The following is a 10,706-nucleotide window of genomic DNA, read 5'->3' on the forward strand; positions in this document are numbered from 1 at the left end:
TCGGCGAAAACATCCACCGAGTCCCGACGGCAGGTGTCTATCGAGGCAGCATCACATCTGTTGCGCCAGACGGTGGATATGGCTCGCTGATAGTAATGGCGCTGGCTTCGGCAAGGCTTCTGCTGTTCTATGTATGGTGTAGAAGCTAATAAGTCGCAGTGGAAACAGTTCAAGTTCTTCGATGTCTCCCAAGTCAAGCTCCCAGACGACGAGAGTGCCGCCCTCTCTGAGGTAATTCCTCCTACTGCCGTACTCGGACAGTTGTACTAACAAGACATATAGCAAGGGAATATCACTTCGGTAGCGTCTGGATCGGAAAGCGTCTTCTTTGGAAGCGCAGATGGCACTGTCCGAATCCTATCGCAGTCGTTCAAGGTCGTCCGGTCCTTCAAGGCGCATGATGTCGGAGCCATTACGCATATGAAGCAGGTGCAGGGTACGGCTCTATTGGTCACGATAGCTGAGGACCTTTCGAATGAGCCGGTATTAAAGGTGTGGGCACTCGATAAGCTGGAGAAGAAGTCTGGAACCCCTCGGTGTCAGAGTACCCTCACGATACACAATGGCCGGAAACAGTTTCCAGTGAGCGTGCACTCTCTATCAGTATTGTGACACTATCTGACGGATCAGATTTCCGCCTTCGCGGCATTGGACGATCTCTCGCAGCTTGCTGTAGGCTTTGCCAACGGCGCGGTGACCGTAGTGAGAGGCGACTTGATACACGATCGAGGTGCGAGACAGCGGACCGTCTTTGAGTCTGAAGAGCCGATCACTGGTATCGAGTTTCGGGAAGGGAGTATAACAACCCTATACATCGCGACCACGGGACGGATTGCGACTCTGATCATATCGGGTCGAGGTCAAGGCCAGCCCGCGAGATCGCTGGACGAAACTGGTTGTGGAGTAGGATGTATGACTGTCGACAAAACCACGCGCGATGTCATCGTAGCAAGAGATGATGCCATATACTATTATGGGCCTCAAGGGCGGGGGCCGGTATACGCATTCGAAGGGGAAAAGAAGATGATCACAATATTCAAGGATTATGTCGCCGTAGTCTCACCCCCAAAGTCTAACACAATCACTCGGACCGGACCTTTGCGATCATTCGGAGGAGGTCATACCGATGACCTCTTCAACACCTCTAGCTTCACATTGATCAATACAGATCTTAAATTCAAAGCGCACGAGGAGGCCTTGACCTCGCAAGTCAAAGGTCTAGTGTCTGAATGGGGTGATCTCTTCGTTCTCACCATGGATGGCAAGGTGCGTTTCGCGACTATCTGCCTCCAAGAGTGATACTGACCCCTCAGATCTTCCGGTATCACGAAAAGCCATTCGCGCAGAAACTCGAGCTTTTATATCAGCGGGACCTGTACCCTTATGCAATCAACCTTGCTCAAAAAGCAGGACTCGACGCCACCCAGAAGAACGTCATCCTGCGCAAATACGGAGATTTCCTATATCGCAAGCAAGACTACGACACAGCTATGCAAATGTATTTGAAGGCAATTGACAATACAGAGCCTTCTCAGGTCATTCGAAAGGTCAGTTTCTTATGCTTTTGTGAAGTTCTTCAAATTAATACAATTACTAGTTCCTCGACACGCAGAGAATTCATAATTTAATTGAGTATCTGGAAGAGCTCCACGAGCATCATAAAGCCACGTCAGACCACACCACATTACTTCTAAACTGCTACGCAAAACTGAAGGACGTGGACAAACTTGAGGAGTTCATCAAATCGCCTGGCGATCTCAAGTTTGATTTGGACACAGCCATCTCAATGTGTCGTCAGGGCGGTTACTATGACCAAGCCGCGTTTCTTGCACGAAAGCACGAAGAACATGAACTGGTAGTCGATATCTTGATTGAGGACTCGAAACGATATGCAGAGGCTCTCGCGTACATTTGGCGGTTGGAGCCGGAGACTGTAAGTTGAACTTTCGAGCCTATATCTTACTTTGCTCACATCGATAGTCATATCACAATCTCATGAAATACGCGACTGTCTTACTCGAGCATTGCCCGAAAGACGCTACCCAGATATTTATCGACTACTATACCGGTCGGTTTCGACCGAAAAAGGATGCTATTGTCATTCAGAATGCTCCTGCGACGCAAGGTATGGGCATGGGACTAGCATCAAACGCTGTACAGAATCTTGCTGCTCTTCTGCCTTTGCCATACATGAACACGAACACCATAGGGTCGCCTGCTTCTGCTGGGGAGCAAAAGACGACACTCAGTCAAGCTCAGATCGTGGAGACGAATCTTGACGAACCGCCTCCCGAGTACAAAGTGCCAAAGCCCAGGACCGCTTTCTCCGCCTTTGTGGACCATTCCGGAGAGTTCATAATCTTCTTAGAAGCATGTATAGAAGCAGACGAGCTAAGCGAAGATAACAAGAGTGATCTTTACACAACCCTGTTCGAAATGTATCTTCATACTGCAAGCTCGAAGAAGGACGACGAGAAAGAGCTATGGGAGACGAAAGCGAAGAAGTTGATCGAGGGTAAAGACGTAAGTTTTTTAGTCCAACAACTTCTAACAAAAACACTAATCATAATTAGGTACCAATCGACACATCAAATGTCCTCCTCCTTTCGCATCTCTCAAACTACCGCGACGGCACTATCCTCGTTCGTGAAAAACAAGGACTCCGCTTCGACATCTTCCGCTCCTATACCTCTGCTAAAGACACCGCCGGCGCCATCAAAGCGCTGCGCAAATACGGCCCCGAAGAACCGCAACTCTACCCAGCCGCCCTCGCCTACTTCACCTCATCCCCCACCATCCTCGAAGAAGCCGGCGACGAGCTCCACGCCGTGCTCCAAAAAATCGACGATGACGGCCTCATGGCGCCGCTCCAAGTCATCCAGACCCTCAGCGTCAACGGCGTCGCCACCATGGGCATGGTCAAAGACTATCTCGCTGCCACTATCGAGCGCGAGCGCCTCGAAATCGCAAACAACCGCCGCATGATCACTTCCTTCCGCGCTGACACGGACGTCAAGCGCGCTGACCTCGCAACTCTCAACACCAAGCCTGTCGTGTTCCAGGCTACGCGGTGTGCTAGCTGCGCCAGGCCGTTGTCCTTGCCCACGGTGCACTTTTTGTGTAAGCATAGCTTTCATCGGAGCTGCTTGAATACGAGTGAGGAGGATGAAGAGGACGTGGAGTGCCCGCTTTGTGCGCCGCAGAATGCGACGGTGAGGGCGATTCGAAAGGCGCAGGTTGAGAGTGCGGAAAGGCATGATTTGTTCCTGGATGCGCTGAAGAGGAGTAGGGATAAGTTTGGGACGGTTAGTGAGTGGTTTGGGAGGGGGGTTATGGGGGTTGGTGCGGCGGAGTAGCTGCTGCAGTGTGTGGAGTCGATAGCGTAATCGAAGCTGAAATTCTTTGGCTGTACTGGAAATGACATCTAGTATGATGTCGTGGCATTACCTATAAGATCTTCACGTCCAGATCATACAGCTGGCTCCCGTTTCCGCCTCTCGACTACGTGGACAGTTGGGCTTATTCTGTAGGCTGGTTTAGAGCCTCGAGGATGGCGAGAAGAATTGCCACGCTGATTGGGGCGTGTTTTGTATCGATTTGGCGTGAGGGTTAGGTAGTAGGCCAACTCCCATGCATACTTCTCAACATCGACCTAAGCACGGGAACCGGGTCGGCTTATCACGAGTATCGCTCACGATAACCATTCACTCAAGCTAGCCTTGACAGTGGTAACACAGCTTCCGACAACCTCCATCGCATCAAAACAGAATCTCAGTCCGAACTCTCTCATTAATCTCTCTAGGATACTATCATAACCGAGTCTCCATCGCATCAAGCAGAAACTCAGTCCGAATGCTCTCATTACTCTGTCTAGGATATCACTATAACCGCTCACAACCGATAGCAAGAAAGCAGGACATCGTTCCGTGGGATATAGATCGCGCTATAGTACGAAACCAAAGTCCTCCCCTTCCCCCCATTGACAATTTTCGCTGTGTCAGAAACGAGAGTGGTTAGAATTCGAATGCGCAGTACCCCCGTTCGCCCTATTTGCATGCCTCCGCGGAAAGAACTTCGCGCGCCATACACTTATCGACGCCTCGTTGAAGCCGTAGATTAGCGCATCCGCGAAGCCTTGGATGACGATGCACGACTGTATGTGGATAAGTAGGGGTTGCAGAGATCTAGGTTTAGCGGGGAGGTGGTCTTACCTTGTCAACCGTCGCGATACCGAACGGCGCCGGCTTTCCCGTAACAGCTTGGTAGATGCGGACAGCCGTTGGAATTGTCCAGATTATCATGTATACGATTGGGTACATCATCATCTGGTACGCCATTTTCTTCAGCACGGGGTTCGGGCCGCGCGTGTGCGTCATGAGGCGGAGGGGTGGGTCGGCATCGGGACTACTTTCGGAGTCGCGGGTGGGAGTTGAGGAGAAAATCGTAGCGGGCTTGCCAATGCGGGCGGTGGAGGAGACGGAGGAGGCTTCGGGTTCGAGGGTGCGCTCGATGGAGCCGGAGGGGTGGTCGAAGCTGTGGAAGCGGTTGTGGGCTTTGTGGATGAGGAGGTACAGGCGGGCGTACAGGGCGAGAATGGCGATAATGATGAGCCAGCGGGGAATGAAGTTGACGAGGAGGCGGGTTTTGTCGGATGTGAACCAGCACCCTGCGAATTTGTCAGTAGTTGGAGGCTGCGGTCTTGAAGTCGAGACGTACATGCTCCGATATCGCCGTACCCGATGAGGCCCATTCCTAGAGCAGCCCATAAGATGGAAAATCCCCATGGTAAACACCAGAGAATGATACGGTGCTCTTGCACCCACTGTGATTGGCGTTTGTAGTTGGCTACAATGAAGAAGGTGCATACGGCAATGAGCAGGACCCAGTAATCCGCTTCACTGAGCATCAGCTAATTGTAGCAGCACCTCAAAGCGATGGACTTACTTTGGACGACGAAAACTTGGGTCATGAAGCCGTTGAAGTCGCAGAACTTCTCCTGTGGCTTTTCTGATATGATGTGACCAGAGATGTTGACCGCAGATGAAGACATGAAATTAACCGCCATCAAGAAGTCACTGATTGCCAATCCAAGAATAAGCTGATGCCGAAATGTTCTGACGGATCTAAAAAGCTTTGAGAGTCAGGATTTATCATTACGAGAGGATCGCAATTATCAACTAACTATGAAGCTGACAACAATCCATCCCGCACCTACAGCAGAGATTATGCCGACAATAAGGATGACGATATTCAGCGTATGTATCTCAGCCCTTTTAGCGGGTGCGGACAACGGCTCTCCTCTCGGTGATAGAAACATATTGAGTAGTACTGAAGAATGATCGACGCTGTCAAACGTGCAAGCCTCGATCTTGCGGCTTGATCATATATATTGGGAGCATATCTTATCGAGCAACCTTGCTCACAGAGAAGGGAAGTAAAGAAAGCTGATTGCTGTCAGGGTTGCAGAGGCGGGAGGATCATTGCTTGTGGCTTATCTCGTTCGAGGTTGGAGAAAAAGCAACGCGCTCAACCCTTGCCGCAACATAAAGTTGAGACAGGTTTTGGGCAAGAAAATAGAATAGCGTGAGGCTTTCATTGGGCAAACTGGAAACATCGCCCCATGGGTTGCTGGTCGGAACGTGGCATTGTACTGTGCGTATTCTCTCACCTACCTCATCAGGTCGTGGCGTCTCTGATCATTTCTACATTTTGGCTGACATCTGGAGGTATTTTCCGCAAGCCGCCAGCCACAAAATGTTCCAAACGTCTCTCGTAGGTTGATCAAGGGACCCCGCCTGTTAGGTGCATGCAGGTACATGATAGCCGTAGGGTGTTAGGGGTAGTCGAGGGATTTCATGCATGCGGAAACGGAAACGTCAGGTTTAGGCTCGAGGTGGCAAAGGGCGTGGGGAGCGAAGGAAGAAAAAGCACTTTTCCGCATGCCGCTAAGTGCTCTGAGCCACCGGTGATCTGTTATCAGCTTAGATGTCTCCTCGGTACTGAGTCCGAAGTCATTGCGAGATGGATATCGCCAAAGCTTGTTCATGAGGGTCTTGAATGGAGCGGGGTGCATGCTGTCAACGCAAGCAACGACGTACGTGGCTGCCAGCGTCAACTCACAATTGCAACCTCCATGATTCCTCTTCGCCTTTTGGTGGAGGGTCTGCTGCTTGCGTATAGTGCTTCTGAATCGCCGGCTGTCGGCGTATATGTGTAGTTGACTCGAAACGAGGAGACAAGAGGAAGCGTGCAGGATTCAAAGGATGCAGCCACTCGCATAGAATGAAAACAAGAGGTTGAGAGCTTATCAAACACGCTGCTGCGACTCAGTGAGAACAAGTCATTGACAACCCACTTCATGATTGAAGGGGGGTTGTCGTGGGCACGGAGTTGGCAATTCCTCGTTATGGCGCGAGAGTCGCTGTAGCTCGTCGGTAGTTTTCACTGGGCCGTTTCAAGATACCCGCATGATCTCGAGGCAGCTCGTGTAGCAGTCGTCGCCCATGCATTGCTCGTGCTAACGGTGTGCTAGTCGATGATGGGGACGTCTCGTCTCTCGTTCGTCAACTTGGGAAGCGATTGATGAAACGCAGGTGGGCCGATCCGGGTGGGATGATAGACAAAAGGTTCCTCGTCTTAAGCTGAGATCTGCCACAGTAAGTGGTAGACGGTAGCAGGCGTCGGCTTGTGACGGTGGTGGTCGTGTCTGGAGTTGGGTTGATCTGCTTCGAGGGCTCGAGTGAAAGGCTCACATGACCCGCCGAGCCCCGGCATCAACTTTCGTGATGCGATTGATCGCTACACCTGGCAACACTCCCAACTGCACGCCAGCCAGAACAAGATGCCGGATCGACTGCATACGGACATTCCTGGACTATGGCCCTTCGCCGCCGAGATGTAATTATCGCAGCAATCGTCGCGTTCATCGCTTGGGGATTCGTCACCCACTGGATCCCCACCCTACGCTATCTCCCCTATGCCTTCTGCGCCGGCGTTGCCAGCACCGCCGCCCTCCTGCTATGGTTTACACTCACGACCTCGAGGGATCTGCAATACTGGAATAATGGGGAGGCTCTATACGGAAGCAGGACGGTGGCACTTGTTGCGCCCGGGTTATGGACCGCGGAAACGGGGGCGTTGACCAAGAGGTCCTTATACGAAAAAGAGCGGCTATATCCACAATCAATTGTCATTTCCGATAAAATTGATGGCCTAATCGACCTTACACTTCGAGACTTTGTGCAAACTTGGTACGGAAAAATCAGTCCAAGGCCGACCTTCACCAATGAGGTTGATCGAGCAGTCCGGGCTGCGCTGGTGGATATACGGGATAGGATGTTTGCAGTGGACATAGTCGAAGTGGTGGTATCTAGAATGGTGCCCCTCATTACTGGACATATGAAAGACTTCTATGAGGCGGAGCGAGTTGTTCGCGGCAAAAAGCTCACTCGCAGTCTCACGGAATCTGAAGAGGTCGATCTTGCTGTTGCAGCCAAGTATAAGGATGGGAAATTGCACTCAGCAGCGTCTCTGGCGTCTTCGAATACGAAACTTGTACAGCAACAGTATTTGCGAAGCATCGTCACAAGATTGATTCCGAAAGTCCTACCACCGGCCATGACCACTAGCTCTACTGTGCTCGTATTGATCAAGGAGGTAGTCGCATGCGCAGTCTTGTTTCCGGTGATGCAAATGCTCTCTGATCCGGACACATGGAATCAATTGATGGAGGCATATGTAAGGTAGCCGAGTGTTTATTTGACGTCTACTAATCGAATTGCAGGGCCGAAGCGTGCTACAAGACCGCAAGACAGTTCGCAAGCTCCGCGCTGCTCTCGATGAGCATGCTCCCCCTTCGCCAATATCTCCAAAGAACGTCCAGTTCCCGAAGTTGTCTCCTAACGACAACGAGCGAAAATTTGAGAGGTTCATTCGAGCCATCAGGCAGACCAACACCCTTGCCGATGCACGCCGCTTCCGGAGCGAGATTGCAGGACAACTACGTCGGGAATCAGCTGTAGAAGGGCAAGACTCTATGTATCTTCGCCGGCTTGAGACTGCAAAGCGAATCCTAGACCAAAAGGTTACCACTCTGGGTGCCGGGGGATCAGTCAAAGGAAAACTGTCAATTCAGCCGCCCCAATCGGGGCACAGGAGAACGGCCTCCAAATTCGAGAAAGCATCTTTGAGAGATATCCTATATGATGCCACTGGGCTATCTTGTTTCATGGAGTACATGGATCGTTTGAATCTTATGCGCCTAGTCCAGTTCTGGATTGTCGTCGATGGCTTTCGCAACCCTCTAGAGCAAGGTACAGACGAACCGGAGGACTACTTTGGAACAAAGGCCTCATGGACAGACTCAGATCGTGCTGATCTTGCGCAAATAAACAATGACTACCTAACGAGACCCGAGCTGAAAGTTACACCCCAGGCTCGACAAGCTGTCAAAGACTTCTTGGCAGCTGGAAGAACCGCTACCCCTTTACAGTATCAGGTAGCTCGTAGGGCTATTCTACAGGCTCAAACGGCTGTGTATGAAGATATGACGGAACCCCACTTTCGACGTTTCAAGAAGTCGGATCTTTATTTCAAGCTACTCGCCTTGGACGAAGCGTCTGGCCCAAGCCCATCTAGTCCAACGAAGGCCAATAATAGCGTTCCTAATGCTACGAGAGCTCCCACTATACCACCTGCTAAAATGGCTCGTGCACAGACGTCACGACACGTTTTGCACGTCCCCGATCTACGCAGAGCCGCTGTGTCTTCGTCAGATCTCAAAGGTTACAATAAGTCTCTTGAAACAGAACCCCCACTCAGACGCTCATTAGATGGGGGCCGTGCGCCGTTGTTTGACGACGACTACGATAGCGATCCCCTGGCTCGATCTACACAAAGCCTCGACTCAGAGCCTGAACATGCACGTCCCGCTGGTAACGATGCTAAGATCGTTGATGCCATGCAAGCAGCATTGAACGATATTATGGAGGACAAGCCTGACAAAGGGTCAATATTCTCTGAGCAGGGCGTCAGTGCTCTCAATTCTCCTCTGGACAATGAGTCCATGAAAGGTTCGATCGAGCTACCCCGTGCTACTTCGCCAATGCCATTGATGTCGAAAAAGGAGAGGGAGAAGAAGAGTATTGCCTCTCTTGGACTCGTCGGCGAACCATCTCGTCTTGGAGTCTTCACAGAAGACGACCTGTTCGGCGATGAGGAAAAGTTCCTTGAAGACGAGGTTGAAGATCCTGACGTTGCTCAGAATACTGACGACGAAGAGATTCACGAAGCTGCTCCTGGAGATCTAGGACTAGCCGAAGCGATTGACGCCCTCACTGCAGATATCGAGAGACTGGTAGCACAGGATTCTATCGTGGACTCGCTCACTACGAAGGCTGAACTGACAAACAATGCTGCAGAGCTTAGAATTCTCCGTAAATCTAAAGCAAGCTTACAGAGAGAGATACATCGTAAAGAGCTACAGAGGCAGCAATACATTGTTCAAGAAAGTGACAATAGCTTATACGGCCGTGCCACTGTCTTCATCCAATCTATCATGGTGGGAAACGAAGAGGACGGTCGAGAATACGCAATGTGTAAGTTCAATTTTACGCCATGGCTACCATTGGAGGTCTTGACTAACCTGTGCAGACGTCATTGAGGTCCGACGTCGAGCTGGAGACCAAATGCCCGCTGCAGCGTGGGTGGTGACACGCCGATATAGCGAGTTCCATGACCTGAACAAAAGGCTCCGCGCGAAATATCCACAAGTCAGAAATCTTGAGTTCCCTCGTCGACAGATGGTCTTGAAGTTGCAGAAAGACTTCCTACAGAAGAGAAGGCTAGGACTAGAAAGATATCTACGGGTATGGCCTCTGCCCTCACACTACACTCCCATCCTCCACTAACAGCACGCTCCCGCAGGAACTCCTCCTCATCCCCGCCATTTGTCGCAGCCGTGAACTCCGCGCCTTCCTCTCTCAAGCCGCCATCTCCCCTACAGACCCCAACTCCTCCCAAGCTTCCGACAGCCGCGACTTCGTCACGCGCATCTACAACTCCGTCACCGACGGCATGGAAGAATTCCTCGGCAACATCCCCGTCCTCGACCAGCTCTCCGTCGCCGGCCAGAACCTCATCTCGGCCGCGACATCGCAGCTGGCCCAAAACGGCGGCAGCGGCGCCCCAGTGGTCCCGACCTCTACCCTCCTGGGCGCGGGCCCCGACCACCCAACCACCGACGCCGAAGCAGAGGCCGAGCTGCGCGCCTTCGAGAACCGCGAGCTCGAGCCCTTCGTCAAGCCCATCTGCGACCTCTTCCTCGAAGCCTTCGAGCTGAACCGCGAGACCAACTGGCTGCGCGGGCGCGCCGTCGTCGTCGTGCTGCACCAGCTGCTCGGCGGCACCATCGAGCGCAAAGTGCGCGAGCACGCCAAGCTCTTCCTGGCCGAGGCCAACGTGCTCAAGTACCTCGATCTGGCCCGCGACACCATGTGGCCCGCGGGCGGGACGCTGCGCGAGGCCGCCGCCGCCGCCGCGCCGCGCACGGCGGCGGACAAGGCGCGCAGTCGCAAGGAGGCCGGGCTGGTGCTCGCGACGCTGGTGCCGGAGCTGGCGGGGAGTGTGGTGGGCAGGGCGAATGCGCAGGCCGCGAGTCGGAGGGTTTTGGCAACGGTGAATAATCAGCGGTTGAAGTAAGTTTTTTG

The 10,706-nt window shown here is 52.4% G+C and overlaps 3 protein-coding genes across 3 annotated transcripts in view; 2 read left to right on the top strand and 1 right to left on the bottom strand.

Moving 5' to 3' along the window:
* The first annotated feature begins 48 nt into the window (after positions 1–48).
* Positions 49–3,524, top strand: BDZ99DRAFT_253679 (vacuolar protein sorting-associated protein 11). The gene is made up of 8 exons (XM_033713716.1): positions 49–110; positions 160–231; positions 283–582; positions 631–1,266; positions 1,314–1,547; positions 1,598–1,933; positions 1,981–2,523; positions 2,574–3,524. The coding sequence occupies exons 1-8, from the start codon at positions 96–98 to the stop codon at positions 3,354–3,356; spliced, it is 2,919 nt and encodes a 972-aa protein (XP_033580279.1). The 5' UTR covers positions 49–95; the 3' UTR covers positions 3,357–3,524.
* A 473-nt stretch (positions 3,525–3,997) lies between these two features.
* BDZ99DRAFT_382497 (uncharacterized protein) lies at positions 3,998–5,317 on the bottom strand (the record flags this gene model as incomplete). The annotated part of the gene is made up of 5 exons (XM_033715281.1): positions 3,998–4,153; positions 4,212–4,666; positions 4,717–4,893; positions 4,945–5,131; positions 5,183–5,317. 5 exons carry the CDS (start codon positions 5,315–5,317, stop codon positions 3,998–4,000), a joined length of 1,110 nt encoding a protein of 369 aa, XP_033580280.1.
* Positions 5,318–6,813: 1,496 nt separating this feature from the next.
* Positions 6,814–10,706, top strand: part of BDZ99DRAFT_496341 (intermediate filament protein-like protein) — a 4,372-nt gene continuing 479 nt past the window's right edge. The window contains exons 1-4 of the mRNA XM_033723438.1: positions 6,814–7,737; positions 7,784–9,596; positions 9,652–9,866; positions 9,925–10,694. Of these exons, the coding sequence (XP_033580281.1) occupies positions 6,877–7,737; positions 7,784–9,596; positions 9,652–9,866; positions 9,925–10,694 (3,659 nt within the window). The 5' untranslated portion in view covers positions 6,814–6,876. The remainder of the gene's footprint in view (positions 7,738–7,783; positions 9,597–9,651; positions 9,867–9,924; positions 10,695–10,706) is intronic.

The sequence above is a fragment of the Mytilinidion resinicola genome (assembly GCF_010093595.1).
Source record: "Mytilinidion resinicola strain CBS 304.34 unplaced genomic scaffold BDZ99scaffold_5, whole genome shotgun sequence".
Taxonomy (NCBI): domain Eukaryota; kingdom Fungi; phylum Ascomycota; class Dothideomycetes; order Mytilinidiales; family Mytilinidiaceae; genus Mytilinidion; species Mytilinidion resinicola.